Raw genomic sequence first — 18353 nt, 5'->3', positions numbered from 1 at the left:
AAAAATGTTTTAACTTTAGAAAATATTTTTCTATCACCAGGTAGAAAATAACTGGGATATTATCTTTGAAATGCTGTATGTACAATCTTGACTTTTTTTTTCTTCTTCAGCATATGTGGGGGGTTATGATTGACTAAGTATATTTAATACTGCCACCCTTCAACCTCATTTTCTGCCCAGGTGCCTTTGAACTACTGAGTGACTTTTAGTGCTGCACTAGCAGATTTGACTAGGTGCATGGAGATGGTATGTTCTCTCCGAAGTGGTAAAGTCAGTTTTTGATGCATTAATAGAGTCCAGAAAAATAGTGCACTGCACTATATTGTTATGGTAAGCAGCTTGCTTGTGTACATTGTGCTGAAGTACTGCAGAGGACCCTGGGCTACTTCAGCACAATGTACATGAGCAAGATAACTATATAATCGCTTTAACAAATACACACACAGAGAAGAAACACTCAACCTTAGGGGTGGGAAGTAGCAACTGACAAGAAAGAGACCAAGAGCCATGGAGATAATGGGAGGTCTTTCAATGAATTTAAAGTGAAGGTAAACTTTGATGAAGGAGAGCCCGGTTTTTAAAAATACTATTAAAAACAGGGGCACTTTCATTCATCAAAGTTTAGAAGGCAGACATTTTGATTAACCCTTTGAGTGCTAATGACGGCTCTGAGCCATCACAGAGTTTCTCACTCTGGTGCTAATGATGGCTCAGAGCCGTTGCTAGCACTCTCCCACCTTGAGTGAGATCTGGGGGCTCCCACTCGCTCCTAACCTGGCGATCGTGCCTGCATAGTGACAGTCATCACCGGGGCTTCACGTGATGCGCAGTGACGTCACACGCAATAACGTGATGACATCACCGTGCAACTTTATTTAAACTTAACAATGTTAAGTATAGGAGCAGGTGGCATGTTGCTTAGAAGCCTGTATCTCAGGCATCTAAGCAGCTACAGACCCCCAAGACCCACTGTTGAACGGCAATCGGAACAGTGTACGTCTTGGGGGTCTGAAGAAAAAAATTAAAAAAAAAATAAAATAAAAAAATTTAAAAATTCTTAAAAAATCTTAGCACCCAGGTGGGAAAGTGCTTAGCACTCAAAGGGTTAAAACGTACCTTTGTTTTTTTCACAGCCAGAGCAGCTTCCCCCGCCCGGAGATCCTATCTTCACACGTCAGCAATGACTAATCTGGCTTCCTCCAATCACGGCATGGCCTCAGACAATGACTACCCTGGGGGGAAAGCTGTGATTGGAGGAAGCTGGATTAGTAATTGATGACGTGTGAAGAGAGGATCTCCTGGTGGGGGAAGCTGCGCTGGCTGTGCAAAGAAGAGAGGTAAGTTTTGATTCAAAACAGCTCCTTTGTAAACTTTGATTCATCAAAGTTTACCTTCACTTTAACAGAGAGAACTTCTCCTTTCTTCCCTCCTTTCCGATGTGTGCATATGTGGAGGGCAATTTGTCATTTTTTTTAAATTGCTTCTTAGGTCACCGTTCGGGCTGGTATCTTAAAAATTTTACTTGCCTGCAAGAAATTTAGGTCGCATTTGGCGACCGGACCAGTCTATTCATATGCACTGTATGTATATACTGTATATATATATATATATATATATATATATATATATATATATATATATATATATATATATATATATATATACATACATACATACTGGCAAATACTGATTTATGTTTAGTTCGCTTTTCTAAATATTTATATTGTATGTGTCAGAAAAGTATTTTCCAAAGATTAAATAGATTTTATTTTTCAAATCTGACACAAGCTTCTGTTTAGCATTAATTAACAATGATTTGATAAGGAAAATATAAACTGGTTAGAACTACTAAGCAATATTTTACTAGCTCTGTCAATGCCACAGAGGTTATGTGAGGTGGATTATTTATAGCTCACTGCATTTCAGATTATTCTTTTGCATGTTCCAGCTAAAGCTCCAAAGCCTGGGAGCTCAGTTACCTTAAGGTCACATTTACATGCACATATATAAATTAATAACTGGCACATTTTACTAAAAAAATCCTTTAGTTAATAACACTTATCTTAGTAAATTCTTCATCTGTAACTTAAAGGGACACTGAACCCAAATTTTTTATTTCGTGTTGAAGATAGAGCATGCTAATTTAAGCAACTTTCTAATTTACTCCTATTATCAATTTTTCTTCGTTCTTTTGCTATCTTTATTTGAAAAAGAAGACATCTAAGTTAAGGAGCCAGCCAATTTTTGCTTCAGCACCCTGGACAGCACTTGTTTATTGGTGGGGTGAATTTATCTAGCAATCAGCAAGAACAACACAGGTTGTTCACCAAAAATGGGCCGGCATCTAAACTTACATTCTTGCTTTTCAAATAAAGATACCAAGAGAATGAATAAAATTTGATAATAGGAGTAAATTAGAAAGTTGCTTAAATTTGCATGCTCTATCTGAATCACAAAAGACAAAATTTAGGTTCAGTGTCCTTTTAAGCTGTTATTTTTTAATGAATTATGTGTAAATTCCTCACTAGTAGGGTTGTCAACAAGCTGCTATGTTTAGGATACAGAATAATTGATTCAGATAAATCATAGAATTTTAAACAACTTTCCAAATGTTATCTAATTAGTTACCACATGCACAAACAACACAAAACTTATCTACAGATAAATAATATAAACGACCATGCACCGGTGCATAACCTGTCACTCAAACTGTCCCCATGCAATGTCCAAAACACGGTCCTGAGTTGCAGGTAGAAGAAGATTCCAGGCGCTCCACGTTCCTCACAGAATCGTCATAGTGGGTCTAATCAATGTTTAAAAAAGCCTTATGTATAAGCACCATAAATCACCATGGGGATGATCCCTCGTAAATCAACACTTAAACTAAGGGGTAAACCGGTCACCACAAAGCATATCAGGGCTGTTTCATGACCTGTACCTGCCGCAGTACCCTTGTGCCAAAGCTACCCCTTCAGGCCCGGACTGACCATAGGGCATACCGGGCAAATGCCCAGTGGGCTGTTGGTTAGCCCTACCAACTAACCGCGCATTTTGAGTGCGGCGTGCCCCAAAAATATTTTATAGTGTGGGGCCGTTGCGGCTGTTGGGCCGCAGATTACTTTAGCTTGAGGGCCGTATTAACATAGGGGCTATTGGAGCTAAAGCTCCAGGCAGGCCCAAGTCCCCAAAAAGGCCCATGAGACAGTGGTTATTTTATAAAAATTTTTTTGGTGTGCCACACTGGTGTGAGAGGGAGTGGGGTTTAAGCACTCCAAATGTATACATGTGGATTTACGTTACCCACGTGCGCTGTAGCGCTAACTTCATAGCACACAGGCTCTTAGAGTGATGATGGGGCCAACCAGTGAGGAGGAGCTGCATAGCAGCCTGAAGACAGAGAAGAAGTTGGTGATCTGAGAGTGAGACAGCCAGGAGAGCAGGAGTCGAGAACGGTAGGCTAGACTAAGATTATGTGCCTGTGATCAAATTTGCAGAAGGCAGTTTTAAAGAAAAAAAACATTTTGAAGGCAGTTTAAAAAAATAAATTAAAAAAATGTATTATCAAGGGCGGTGGTGGAAGGGGTGGGGCTTTGGGAGGGGCGGGGCTTCGGTGGTGGGTGCACGCTCAAGTGTGTTTTAACACAATGACAGTGTAATACTGTGGAGATGGAGACAACTCAAGGCGCTAGGGGCTGGGGTTGGGCTTATGGGGTTACAGGGGGTGATGGGGGTTTAAGGGGGGTGCTGAGGCTAATTGGTGAGGTGCTGAGACTAATTGGGGTTACAGGGGGGCCGTGGGGCTGATAGTAGTTACAGGGGCTAATGGTAGTTATAAGGGGGGGCTAGTAATGTTCTGATTAGTAATGTTCAATTATGCCCATAAGTTCCCTAACACTATACAGGCTCCGGTAGGACTTGCCCTCTGGGAGAGGGGGGGTAAAGCAGATCAGTGTTTGGGGGACTCAGGGGCCAGGGGTTCCTGGTTAAACTAAAAGCTACTATACTTTATGTTAATCCCTTTGAAGTTCATCCTTTTTTGAGTAATTATCCTAATATTTCCATACAGCTTATATGCAGGATGCTTATCTATGATACAAAGAGGTTGCTTTCAGTGTCTACATAAAAGGACTGTTAACATCTTTACCTATACATAGTTTGTCATATAAAGATATTTGAATCTCTGTGAAGCTGGAGCTTTTATTTTATCTTCTTTGGGCAATTTGTACGTATTTGTGTTTTCGTACTTTTTTTATTTCTCATTTTATGTAGGATAATCATTAGAGTCCCTAATAAATAAGAGACTGCTAGCAATTTTGGCCAATGTTCTGTTACTTGTTTTTTGAAAGTCACCCTCCTGAGAGCATTAGAAGCCTATCTATCAAGCTCCGAATAGAGCTTGACGCCCCGTGTTTCAGGCGAACCTGCAGGCTCGCCAGAAACAGCTGTTATGAAGCAGCGGTCACAAAGACCGCTGCTCCATAACCCTGTCCGCCTGCTCTGATGAGGTGGACAGGAATCGCCGGAATTCAACCTGATCGAGTACGATCGGGTTGATTGGCACCTCCCTGCTGGTGGCCCATTGGCCGCGAGTCTGCAGAGGGTGGCGTTGCACCAGCAGCTCTTGTGAGCTGCTGGTGCAATGCTGAATACGGAGAGCGTATTGCTCTCCGCATTCAGCGATGTCTGTCGGACCTGATCCACAGTGTCGGATCAGGTCCGACAGACATTTGTTAAATATGCCTCTTAGTGTTAATGCCCTTTTAAAGAGACTTGGCCAGATATTAAATTGTATTCATAATATCAGTGGCTTAAGTGTGGTCATTAATTTAAACTAAAAATGATTTTTTTTTTTTCTGCATAAGAATGTTTGGAACTATTTTTGCTTGATCGGCCATTACAGGGATATATACAGTATTTGTGAGCTATAATGTTGCGTGATTCCTTATGTATATTACACATGCTGCTCACTTTCTGCATATTACCATATTACCCTCTAATATAGCTTAGTATAACGCTATATATTTTTAAGCTATGCTGTTAAGTGATCTTTTATGCACGCTACAAATGCTTCTCATTTACTAGTACTACATAAGTATGTTTAGTTTTTAGAACAGAACACGTATTTTATTCAAGGGAGTGACTGATATCTCACAAAAAAACGATGGTTTTCAATGTATCATTTATTTTAGTGCTCACTTATTTCACCTTTAATCTATACTTCACTGGTCATTTGTTCATAGCTTATATGTCATTTTTTTCATCCGTAACCAGAACTGTGGAGACTGTATTGTCTATATCAAGATTTATTTTTCTCTGAATATAGTGACTGCATAAGTGGTGTAACTATGCAGAAGTACTGTATTGAGATGTGTTGAATGTGAACTTATTTATGAACCTCAAAAAAGAAAAGAAAAAATATTGTTTAGTTATTCTAGACAATATTCAGCTTCCATGAATGGCTATAAAGTCTGGATATCAGTTGGCGTAGTAAATATTAGGGAATTCTATCATACTATAAATATTTGATATCCACGGTGTAGGGAGATAACTTTATGAAATTATTTTGTGGGTAATTACTGTGGTGTTGCATGTGTGTGTTTGTTTGTATGAGTGTGTGAGTGTGTGAGTGTGTTTTTTATGTACGTGTGTATGTATGCATTAGTGTGTGTGTCTGTATGAATGTGTTTGTGTATGAGAGTGTGTATTTATGTATGCACTTGAACGCCAGTCTGTAGCTTGTAACTCTGATATAGATGTAGCTACCCTTTACTTTAGCTGATAGTAGATCATTTGTTACTTTAGTGAGAGCGATTTCTGTTGAATGTTTTGGGTGGAAATGAGGTTAGATCATTTAAAGCATTAGTTGAGAGAAACTTGAGTTAGGTGATTATAGACTAATCATTCCAATAATTTGGAGGCAAGGGGAATAAGCAGACCGACCAATAGTTAGAAGGGATTGTGGGGTCAAGTGTGGGTGTTTTTAGGATTGGTATGATTAACACATGCTTGAATGTATCAAGAATATGTAAGTGGTGGAGACTGGTTAAAAAGACTAATTAGGGCAGGGATTAAATAATCAAATAGAGAGGGAAATGTTGTGAAGGAATGGAGTCAAGTGGACAGGTTGTGAGATGAGAAGAAGATAGAGTACGAGGACCTTTTTCTCTGTTACAGGAGGGAAGTAGCATACTGTTTCACTAATAGAAGTAATGGGTGGAAGGGATGGCTTGGAGGGAGAGATGTTTTTTTAATTGTGTCAATTTTATTTTAAAAATGATCAACGATAATCTAAGGCAATGAAGTTCGTATTGGGTGAAGGTGCAGGCAGATGTAGGAGGGAGTTAAAGTTTGAAAATAGTTTTCTTGGGTTGGATGAATTAGTTGACACGAGGAACGAAAAAGAGACTTGTTTGGCCAGGTTGAAGACAGAGTTTTATGATTTGAGGATGAATTTATATTGGAGGAAATCAGCAGAGGTTTGTGATTTTCTCCACTGATGTTCAGCAGTCCGTGAACATCTCTAGAGATAGCAGGTCTGTTTGTTGTGCCACAGTTTTCGCCCAGTGCGCAATGCTCTGCAAACTGTGGAGGGTGCAGCTTTGTCAAGTGTTGATTTTAGTTCAGTATTATAATATGAGTTCACAGGATTTGGGCAAGAGTGGGATTTTTTGGAGAGTAGAGGTTTCAACTTTCTGTTTGTCACAGACCAACCCTGTCATCTGTTTGTGACATAAAGGGTTAACCAAAAAAATCCAATTTTATCATATTTCCACAGTCAGGCTAGTCTAGGCAAGTCTATGACTTAGTTAAGTGGGTTTGAAGGTTAACAAAACACTTTATAGCGTGTAATAGACACAGAAAAAGTCCCCTTTAATGCCACCCACACTAATCTCTGCTACCACCCCTTAGGTATATTATATAGGAAATCCTAAAGAAAGCCCAGACTAATAGATTAAAATCTAAAAACACAATTTGATCAATCTAAAAACATAATACTGTTGCTAATAGTCTATTTGGTAACCTGGTTAAAATATTACACAAAGGAAATTTTTATTAAATAAATATTTATTATGAAAAAAAATAGTTATTGTATCCTTATGACTGTTAAAAATAACAACGAGAAAATAACAGAATATATATCTTTTCGTCTTAAATGGAAAGAGTCCACAGCTGCATTCATTACTTTTGAGAAAAAAGAACCTGGCCACCAGAAGGAGGCAAAGACTCCCCAGCCAAAGGCTTAAATACTCCTCCCACTCCCCTCATCCCCCAGTCATTCTTTGCCTTTCGTCCCAGGAGGTTGGCAGAGACATGTTTTTTTTTAATTTTTGTTTTTGTCTCTTATGGAGGGTAGTACTCTTCAACATGGGACAGGAGTTTTAAGTAGTCCTGTCAGTCTCTCAGTGAGGGCTTGGATGAAATTTATAGTCCGGAGATGCAGGAAGTTTCTTTCTACGAAACCATCCCGACTTATGTTAACAGCTCCTCAAGCAATCAGCGATGCTACTATCCGTCACACTTGAAAGGCCATGTTCCTGTTCCACGGCTTAGATTCCGGTAAGATTGTTTCATTTTACTTTATTCAATGTACTGTAATGTGAATGTTTCCCATAAGGCTCTTACCTCGCAGGTTTAACTTAAAGCATAAGGGTCTTAGTGTGTCTCTGTTAGTATCTTGGAATCGAGGGTTAATATCTCCTGAGGGGGGTTATTGGACAGTGGGGTTTATAATCATGTTTGTTATGTGATTCAACCTGCTTATGTGTGAGGTTTATGGGCTCATGGTTTGGAACTTTGAGGCTTTTGGAAGTGATGCAGCCTTTTGGCTGTGCGCGCTTTTTGGACTGTACGGTTCACCCTGTGTCCGGTCGTGTTTACGCTCTGTTCCCATTTCCGCATTCCCGACCGTGTGGTGACTGAGATATTCTAGTCCGCAGGGGTCTGGTCATAGGAGGTGGTGAGTGCCCCATCCATTGGTGGTGTCAGGTGCCGTTTTTATTTTTTACTGTTTATAGTCCATATTCGTATATCCTCTTTACAGTTATGGGGGATTCTAAAGCTGAGCCTGGGCCCATTTCAGATTTAGTTACGAAGGATTCTGATACCGAGATGATTATGATATTAGATTCAGATTCTGTGTCCGGTGACGAATCCGGTTTGACCTCGTTGACTCCTGTCAACCAGTTTTATTCCATATGCCATATGAGAGCACCCGGTTCCTCGGGCTCGGGGAATCAGAGATCTGCTGAGCCATCCGCCTCTGGGGGTCCTGTCTTCCAGGGGACAGGTTCCCTACCGATTATTCCTCCTACACACGTGGGTAACCCAGTTTATGGTTCCTCCACGCGGGGTGACGTATTCCCCCCGGAGCTTGCAGCACGTGTTCGCTTTCAGATAATGTTGGCGATTGCTCGTCTGCAGAGTCCAGGCGTTTCTTTGAGAATGTGCTTGTGTCCTATTGCCCTGGGTATTCCGCTTTGGGGTGGGCCTCCGCAGTATCCTGAGGGATCTGTTTCGGAGTGTTGTGGCTTTAGTTACCGGATTGCACGCCTTCGCGTTTTGCTCAGACACCTGTTCAAGTTATTGAATGACCCTATAGTTCTCAGATACAGGAATTTTCAGTCCGATAGTCTGAATGGTACAACTCATTAGACATGTGGGGATGAGGTAATCTCCTATTGTCTTTGTTTTGGAGTTCTTTCCCAGTTTTGACAGATAGGGCTTTGTTTGGCTGGTCCTACGGGTAGTCCTGTGTCTTTTTTTAAGCGTTAAACCTTCAGGTTGCCTTATATTTTATTTGTATCCGATGTGATGCCTTTTATTTTCGTTATGTTTCCTTTGGGAACCTTCTGGGATCGATACTCTTTATTTGTTTTGGACATGTTAGTCCAAGTTAATAATGCCTGTTTTCCTTTCTTCCCTTCTGAGTACAGGCTGGGCCTGTTGGGTTCGTTCTGTCCTGCGACCGAGTGCTCGGTTATCATTTCTTTACATATCCACCTAAGTATTCGAGAGGACCTGTGGGTCCGCGAGGCACGAAGGATAGTTTCATTCCTTATAGCCTTTTGGTCATAGCTGACCGGGCAAGGGAGTGTTCTGCTGCATCACTCTGACTTCTGATTCCTCAGAACCTAGAGTTTCCTCCTCCATGTGGGGGAGGGTTGGCGGGCTTAGTGCCCAGTTGCCCCAGTTTGTGTGGTTTGGCCTTCAGTTTTAGGCTTCTGGATGGTCCTGTTGGGGCTTGATCCAACAGCTTGTATGGATAGCTGTCCAGCATGGGGAAGGTTTTGCAATTTCAAACCTGTTGCAGCTCATGGCACCTTATAGGTGTACGTGTAAGCTATTTCTAGTGTATCTAGTTGCAGCTCTTACTCTTGGACGTGTATGGTCTGACTGAGTTATGAGACCTTTTGGGTCTTCCTCCATTGTCTTCGGGTGCGTTAGATCTCTTTTTAGGGATCTGGGTTCCGAATGATGGTTGATCCCTGTGGGGACTTTGCTTAGCTTGGGGTTCCCCGGAGCTGAAACGGCTTAGCGCCTTCTTCTTCTTCCCTGTGTCCTTTGCCTGTGTGGAGGTGATGGGGAGATACAGGGTTTTGTGGACCTCAAGGTATCCCTTCGGTTGTCCTGAGGCTCTGAGAAGTACCTTCACCGACTTCTAGCCTTGCTCCTTGGAGCTTTGGACTTTGGCTAGGGGTTATTCCTTCCTTTGGTCGGGGCTTTCAAGCTCTTATTGCTATCCTGATTCTCTGGATATGCATCCATTCCCCTTGTCTGGTTTTTGGGCCAGTTGGGGTGGTTAGTTTCAGGGTATGGCTGCCTGAACTATTAGGTGCCTGGACCTGGCTTTTGAGCCAGTTGGGGTGGTTAGTTTCAGGGTATGACTGCCTGAACTATTAGGTGCCCGGACCTGTTTTTCTCCCTGAGACTTCTGCTTTCTGGGGCTTCACTCCTTTCCCTGACCCAGTTTTGGGTTGTTTTGGATCTCAGGGCTGGTCGGGGTGTTCCACGGTAGTGGAAACTTGGGCTATGTCCTTGCTCCATCTACCTGACCGGGTATTACTCTTAGCAACAGAGTAACCCATGTCATCTAGGGGTTAGCTGTGTGACTTGCGCCTCAAGGGTTGTGGGTTTATACCCGGCTGCTGGCGTTGGATTTTCAATTTCTGGTGCGCCTTAGGGCTGCATTCCCCTTGTCAGTTTGCCAGTGTACCCATGGATTCTCTGCTCTGCAGACGAATGGGTAGGCTGTGCTTCTGTTTGGCGAGCAACTTGTAGGGGGGTCCTTTTCTAGGATATTTGTGTTGGGGATTTGTCTTCCCTATTAGCCAGTGGCTTTGGGCCTTGAGGACAGTTGTTGCCCTTCTGGCCTCTTCCTTTTTTCTTTAGGTAATATTCTCCTTCCTAGGAGATGAAGTCCTTTCTTGCGGCTTCTGGTCAGGAAGTGGAGGGTGGAATTGGTCCCACCTGGGGTCTTGCTGGCTCCAAGTCAGACTGTGGGGCCTTGTTTTGATAGTTCCTTAGGTCTATGGCCATGTCTATTTTCAGAGTCAGGTTGTTCTTGTACTCTGGGGGGGGGGGGTGGCTGTACAATCTTGCGCTCGTTCCTGTACCAGTTTTGGGAATCTTTTGTTCCCCTGTATTGGATCCCTGTGGCTTGGTTGAGGTCCGGATGTCAGAGCGGTCTAAGGGAACGCAGTCTCCGCTGGATGGTGAGCTGTGTCTATCCTGATAGCTCAGTCTGGTTTTTCCTTTCTCCTTGTTACTTTGACAGGAGAGGGTTTACTCTTCCTTTGGGTTCTGAGGGTATACTCTCCTTCTCGGGGGGCCTTGATGGTGGCTTTGGGTTCCCCTTTTTTGGGGACCTGCGAGTAGGTCCGGCGGCTTAGGTTGCCTGGAGCGGGCCCTCTGTCGAGGGGCTATTTTGTGTGGTCTGTTTTCTTGATGACCGCTTCTTTTCCTTGCAAGCTCCCTTTGTGTAATCGTGTTATGGACTCTGTGTTCTCAAACTTGGGATTTTCGCCTGGGTCTGTTACACACTTTTCACAGTCGAATACTTTGGTATTCTATGGGCAGGCGCTGGGAGAACTTTGACTCTTTAGTTGCATCCATGCTTGCAGGATGATGGGAAGACGTCTTTTCTGTCTCCCTGCCCAGTTTTATCCCGGGTTTGGCTTGGTATAGGCGTGGCCTCCTTCCCTGTTTGGGTCCAGTTGAATCTCTGTGAGCTGGGCCAACTCTTGGAGGTGTTCTTTTTTGTATTAAGGGACCTTTTGGCTTCCTTGGTCCTCCTTTGCCTCGTCCCCTTGAGGATTTCGTCTGGTTTCCCCTTCATTTGTGAGGGGTGATTGGAGGGGGACCATCTGTTGGGCGACGGTGTCTTTTGGTGGACTGTTGGCTCAGTCGAGTCCGTTTTGCGGTCTCTAGTTTGGCTCTGGACTAGCTGTGAGTCAGTGTCATTGGGGCTTTTCCTCTAAAACATTATTTCTTGACTTCAGATGAAGCAGGATTTTTTGTTGGGTAGAGGTTCAGGCCTGGTGCCCTCAGTAGGGGCCGCCTATTGTACCCTCCCGTCTTGGCATTCAGTATCCTCTACAGCTTGGGTATTGTTTTACCAAAAGTAATGAATGCAGCGGTGGACTCTTTCCATTTAAGAAAAAAAAATATAAATTATACTTACCTGATAATTTCCTTTTCTTCTGATGGAAAAAATCCACAGTTTCCCACCCGTAATTTTATGTGGGGCGTCCTTATATTCTTCTGGCACCTTTTCACCCTGATATTTCTTCTACTGTTCCTTGATCCTCTGCAGAATGATTGGGGGATGAGGGGAGTGGGAGGAGTATTTAAGCCTTTGGCTGGGGTGTCTTTGCCTGCTCCTGGTGGCCAGGTTCTTATTCCCCAAAAGTAATGAATGCAGCTGTGGACTCTTTCCATCAGAAGAAAAGGAAATTATCAGGTAAACATAATTTATGTTTTATAAGTAAATAAATAAATCTGTCCCAAGGGAAAATTGGAGAAAAGATGGTCATTTATGCTGCAGCAGCTTCCCATGTTCCCTTATCGATATTCGCAGCAACTTCATCTTGCATGCTGAGAGCATGCACTTACAGTAAATGAAATATAATAGCTCCTCAGCAATATGCAGTAAAGTGCAGCTGAAATGTTGAGAACCACCCACATCACTTACTACCATTAGCTACATACTTCAGTTGTGAACCCAACATGTCTAAGTGTAAGTATCCCCTTGCAGTATATTTATTTCTGTAATAAAGATATTTATTAAAATTAAACTAACATGTTATTGTGTATAGCACTTCATGCCTGAGGTAACATTTATACCTTATGTTATATATACATCTAAAACTGATCCATATTTGGAATTGGAGACAGCAGTCTATATACCACTTACCGTTTGTGGGATACAGAGTATTTTTCCAAGTCCTTTGCAGCTGTCTTTTGCACAAACTAGTATCGGATCACAAACCTAAGAAGAGACAGTCATTCTATGGAAAGAAATAAAAGACAGTCTCCAAAGCTTTTATTTCATGTGCTGGGAATAGTATTTTTTATACCTGAATATCGATTTATTTTTATGAAAGATTTATTTTTATGAGAGGTTGTCCGACCTATGTATTTATATCTCTATAGACTTCAATTATTTTTACTATCATATGATGTTTTCAGTATGCTCTATTAGATAAAGTATTTATTATCACTAACACACATTTGTTTGGCTACATTATTATACATCAGAATATTTTACAATATACTTTATTACACCATTCCAGTGTTATACAGTCTATCCAATAGTGAGATTATTGCCCTTTGAGCGCTTCTCCTTCATCCTGTCTAGGTGTGTTTGTTTCTTATGTAATTGTGTACCTCCTCTTTCTTTGTATGTTTTCTACACATTGTTTGATGTTTTCATTTTATTTAAATTTCCAATTTCTCATTTGTTATTTTGTAGATCTTCTTCCCCCTGGAGTCTGCAATCTCATCAACCCTGCCACCATATGTGCGAACAATGAAATCTTCTTGGGAGACATAGAGGTCTATGGCTTTGATTATGATTATACATTAGCACAGTACTCTAATGTATTACACTCAATGATATTCAACACTGCTAGAGACATCCTTATCGAACAGTATAAGGTGATCTATGATTTTTGCTTTATTTAACTAAGTTTATATTTTGTCAAATATGTAATCATAACATTTTGGAATGCAGGTGATTTGTGGGGACTTTGTAGTGGATACCTTACAATCTATCATATGAAAACCTTTTTTTATTTTCTAACGTTTATTTTTTTTAAATTTATTAATATTTTTAAACATAGCAATTTAATGGAACATCTTAGTATATCTTTCAGTGCAAGAAATCATAACCTAATAACATATTTTCCTGATTTTCTAAGTCAAAAAAGTTAATGAAGTAAAGACAGCACTTAATAGTTAAATATAAAAAAACATTAAACAGCATTCACAAGTTAAATTTGCATTAAAAAGTCATAAGGAATGATGTCTCCACTAGTTGTTTGTCCTAGCCAAACAATAACCACAATGGGACACATGAGATGGTGTCTGCCAATAGTTTTCTGTCTGGCAGAACAGAGAAGAAATACCAGTTTTGTAATCCACAAATAACTACTTTGATAACACTGGTTAGTAGTTTGAGGAGTAATCTCTTTATAATATCCTGGATCTACAAGTTTAAATGTATCGTCTGTTAGTACTGACCCTGTCAATACTCTAGATTTTATGAGGTGTGCTAAAGGCAATGATCTGTTTGAAAAAACTTGCAGGATTTTGGTCAGTAGCAGCATTCTGCTCTTTTGCTAACATACATGTAGAATCACTGGATTATGTTGTTTATGTATATTTCACTTAATATTAATAAATATCTGGATTTAAACACAAACTCTCAGTTTATTCTGTGACATTTTAGATGTTGGTCTGAGGGAGGGCTGAATGCCCCAAAATGTCACAGAATAAATTGAGACTTTGGGCCAGATTAGTGGAGCGCTTTAGTTTTTCCCTTGCATTGGTTAGCGCATGTTGGGTTAGCGCATGTTCGCTCAGTTATGCACATATTGGGTTTTGGGCACACATATTCTCCTTCTTAGTTGTCGGTAGTTTGGCACGAGTTTGGATGTAATGTTTGTTTCTCCTATTTAGTTTTTTCAGCTCAGCTCATTGTTCCTGTTAAAGCTGCTTAGGAGGGGTAAATGGTTTCCATTCCTCAAGAGCTTTTTTAGGGGGTTTAATAGTAATTATTGCATTGCTTTGCCATATGCTATAATGGAGCAGCAGGATTCTGTCCCTAAATCTACCCAAGAAACTGAGTCTCCTGAACGCTTTTTTACTATTATTAGGTGTGCTTATTTAGGAAAATTGAAGTTCCTTCTCCAGCTTTTTATGTGGCTCAAGTAAAGATTTGTTAATGCAATTAGACCAATCTAATGCTGTTTCTTTGGGTATTAATGCACCTACTTTTTGTTCATTACAGGTTAATGCTGAGGTAGTGCCTCCTGCCATAATTTTTTTTTATCAAGTCTGCAGTTAGCCTCCTGCCATCATTTTTTTTATCAAGGCTGCAGTTTCTGAAGCGTTGTCTGTTCTCCCACCCTCAATCAAGTGTTAGAGTTTAGTTTAGATTTTACCTTCTACAAGTGCTAAGTGCCCTGAGACCAGTTATGTCTTCAGATGGTGAGGTTTCCTCTGGGGATGAGGATTTCTCATCTGAAGTTGAACCTGATATTTCCTCCTTTTTATTCGTTCCCTAGTTACTTTAGGGATTAAAGATCCTAAAAAATGTTATGCTAAACCTTCTAATCATTTAAATTTAGTTTTTAGGTCTGTTGTTAATCTCCCTGAGGTTTTCCCTTTCATGTGTCTGACATGATCTTGAGGGGATGATCTAAGCCAGGTATGTCTTTTATTCCTTCTGCAAGGTTTAAAAAGTTATATCTTCTACCTGCTGCTAACCTAGATTTGTGGGAAACAGTTCCCAAGGTGGATGGAAGGGCCATTTCCACTGTGGCAGAACGTGCTACTATTTCTTTGGTAGACAGTACTTCTTTTAAGGACCCTTTAGACAGAAAACTAGAATTGTTTCATAGAAGGGCCTGTTTACATGCAGGTTTTTTTCTCAGACCAGCTATTTATATTGCTAATATAGCTGCTGCTTCTACTTACTAGTGATGACCATGTTAGTGCAAATCTGTTGGGTTTGCTTCAGAGTGCCAGTTCTTTTATTTTTGATGCTGTCTTTGATATTATGAAGATTAATGTCAAAAGCATGTCATTAGCAATTCTTGCCAGGAGGGCCTTGTGGCTTAAATCCTGGTCTGCTGATATGGTGTCTAGATCTAGATTATTGTCTCTTTTCTTTCAGAGAAATACGTGTTTTGGTTCTGATTTGGATTCTATTATCTCCACTATTATTTACTGGAGGTAAAGGGGCTTTTCTTCCTCAAGACAGGAAGTCTAAAAGAAAATCCAAATCTTACAATTGTTTTCATTCCTTTCATCATGATAAGGAACAGAAAACTGACTCCTCTGCTCAAAAACAAGGTCAGTCTGAAGACCTAATGCTAACAGGAACAAGAGCAGGGTAAGAAATCTATCCCTACTTCGAAAACTGAGTGAAGGTGTGGCCCTGATCCAGAAGTTCTGGTACGGGGCAGATTAAGCCTGTTTCAGGGGGGCTTGGTTTCAGTCTGTACCAGAGCCCTGGGTTCGGAATATTGTTTCTCAGGGATATTGAATATGATTTAGAACAAGGCCTCCCAGAGGAAGTTTTTTTCTGTCTAATGTTCCAAGGAATCCTGTAAAAGCTCAAGCTTTCCTTCAGTCTGTCTCAGATTTGGAAAATATGAGATTGATTGTTCCCGTTCCTTTGCTGGAAAAGGGGATGGGATTTTATTAAAATCTCTTCATCGTTCCAAAGAAGGAAAGAAGGAAGGTACTTTCAAACCAGTTCTGGATCTACAGGTTCTGAACATTTTTTTAAGGATTCCATCTTTCTATCAGGACTATTCTGCCTTTTGTTTTGCTAGGTCAGTTTATGTCCACAATATATTTAAAGGATGCTTATATTCATGTTCCAATTCAGAGAACATTACCAGTTTCTGAGGTTTGCATTGCTAGACAAGCATTTTCAGGCCTAGATTTAGAGTTCGGCGGTAGCCGTCAAAACCAGCGTTAGAGGCTCCTAACGCTGGTTTTGGGCGCCCGCTGGTATTTGGAGTCAGTGATTAAAGGGTCTAACGCTCACTTTACAGCCGCGACTTTTCCATACCGCAGATCCCCCTACGCCATTTGCGTAGCCTATCTTTTCAATGGGATCTTCCTAACGCCGGTATTTAGAGTCGTTTCTGCAGTGAGCGTTAGAGCTCTAACGACAAGATTCCAGCCGCCTGAAAATAGCAGGAGTTAAGAGCTTTCTGGCTAACGCCGGTTTATAAAGCTCTTAACTACTGTACCCTAAAGTACACTAACACCCATAAACTACCTATGTACCCCTAAACCGAGCTCCCCCCACATCGCCGCCACTCGATTAAAATTTTTAACCCCTAATCTGCCGACCGCCACCTACGTTATACTTATGTACCCCTAATCTGCTGCCCCTAACACCGCCGACCCCTGTATTATATCTATTAACCCCTAACTTGCCCCCCACAACGTCGCCGCAAGCTACTTAAAATAATTAACCCCTAATCTTCCGACCGCAAATCGCCGCCACCTACGTTATCCCTATGTACCCCTAATCTGCTACCCCTAACATCGCCGACCCCTATGTTATATTTATTAACCCCTAATCTGCCCCCCACAACGTCGCCGACACCTACCTACACTTATTAACCCCTAATCTGCCGACCGGAGCTCACCGCTATTCTAATAAATGGATTAACCCCTAAAGCTAAGTCTAACCCTAACACTAACACCCCCCTAAGTTAAATATAATTTTTATCTAACGAAATAAATTAACTCTTATTAAATAAATGATTCCTATTTAAAGCTAAATACTTACCTGTAAAATAAATCCTAATATAGCTACAATATAAATTATAATTATATTATAGCTATTTTAGGATTAATATTTATTTTACAGGCAACTTTGTAATTATTTTAACCAGGTACAATAGCTATTAAATAGTTAAGAACTATTTAATAGTTACCTAGTTAAAATAATAACAAATTTACCTGTAAAATAAATCATAACCTAAGATATAATTAAACCTAACACTACCCTATCAATAAAATAATTAAATAAACTACCTACAATTACCTACAATTAACCTAACACTACACTATCAATAAATTAATTAAACACAATTGCTACAAATAAATAAAATTAAATAAACTATCTAAAGTACAAAAAATAAAAAAGAACTAAGTTACAGAAAATAATAAAATATTTACAAACATAATAAAAATATTACAACAATTTTAAACTAATTACACCTACTCTAAGCCCCCTAATAAAATAACAAAGCCCCCCAAAATAAAAAATTCCCTACCCTATTCTAAAATACAAATATTACAAGCTCTTTTACCTTACCAGCCCTGAACAGGGCCCTTTGCGGGGCATGCCCCAAGAATTTCAGCTCTTTTGCCTGTAAAAAAAAACATACAATACCCCCCCCCAACATTACAACCCACCACCCACATACCCCTAATCTAACCCAAACCCCCCTTAAATAAACCTAACACTACCCCCCTGATGATCTTCCTACCTTGTCTTCACCATGCCAGGTTCACCGATCCGTCCTGGCTCCAAGATCTTCATCCAACCCAAGCGTGGGCTAGACATCCACTGAAGAAGTCCAGAAGAGGGTCCAAAGTCTTCCTCCTATCCGGCAAGAAGAGGACATCCGGACCGGCAAACATCTTCTCCAAGCGGCATCTTCTATCTTCTTCCATCCGATGACGACCGGCTCCATCTTGAAGACCTCCAGCGCGGATCCATCCTCTTCTTCCGACGACTAGACGACGAATGACGGTTCCTTTAAGGGACGTCATCCAAGATGGCGTCCCTCGAATTCCGATTGGCTGATAGGATTCTATCAGCCAATCGGAATTAAGGTAGGAATTTTCTGATTGGCTGATGGAATCAGCCAATCAGAATATAGTTCAATCCGATTGGCTGATCCAATCAGCCAATCAGATTGAGCTCGCATTCTATTGGCTGTTCCGATCAGCCAATAGAATGCGAGCTCAATCTGATTGGCTGATTGGATCAGCCAATCGGATTGAACTATATTCTGATTGGCTGATTCCATCAGCCAATCAGAAAATTCCTACCTTAATTCCGATTGGCTGATAGAATCCTATCAGCCAATCGGAAT

The 18353-nt window shown here is 40.9% G+C and overlaps 1 protein-coding gene across 2 annotated transcripts in view; it reads left to right on the top strand.

Moving 5' to 3' along the window:
• The window catches only part of NT5DC2 (5'-nucleotidase domain containing 2), a 271150-nt gene that overhangs the window by 19163 nt on the left and 233634 nt on the right, over positions 1 to 18353 (top strand). For both annotated transcript variants that reach the window (XM_053721025.1, XM_053721024.1), the window contains exon 2: positions 12971 to 13155. In XM_053721025.1, coding sequence (XP_053577000.1) covers positions 12971 to 13155 — 185 coding nt within the window. The remainder of the gene's footprint in view (positions 1 to 12970; positions 13156 to 18353) is intronic.

This window comes from Bombina bombina, chromosome 7 (genome assembly GCF_027579735.1).
Source record: "Bombina bombina isolate aBomBom1 chromosome 7, aBomBom1.pri, whole genome shotgun sequence".
NCBI lineage: Eukaryota > Metazoa > Chordata > Amphibia > Anura > Bombinatoridae > Bombina > Bombina bombina.
This window is presented reverse-complemented; position numbering and strand designations above follow the sequence as displayed.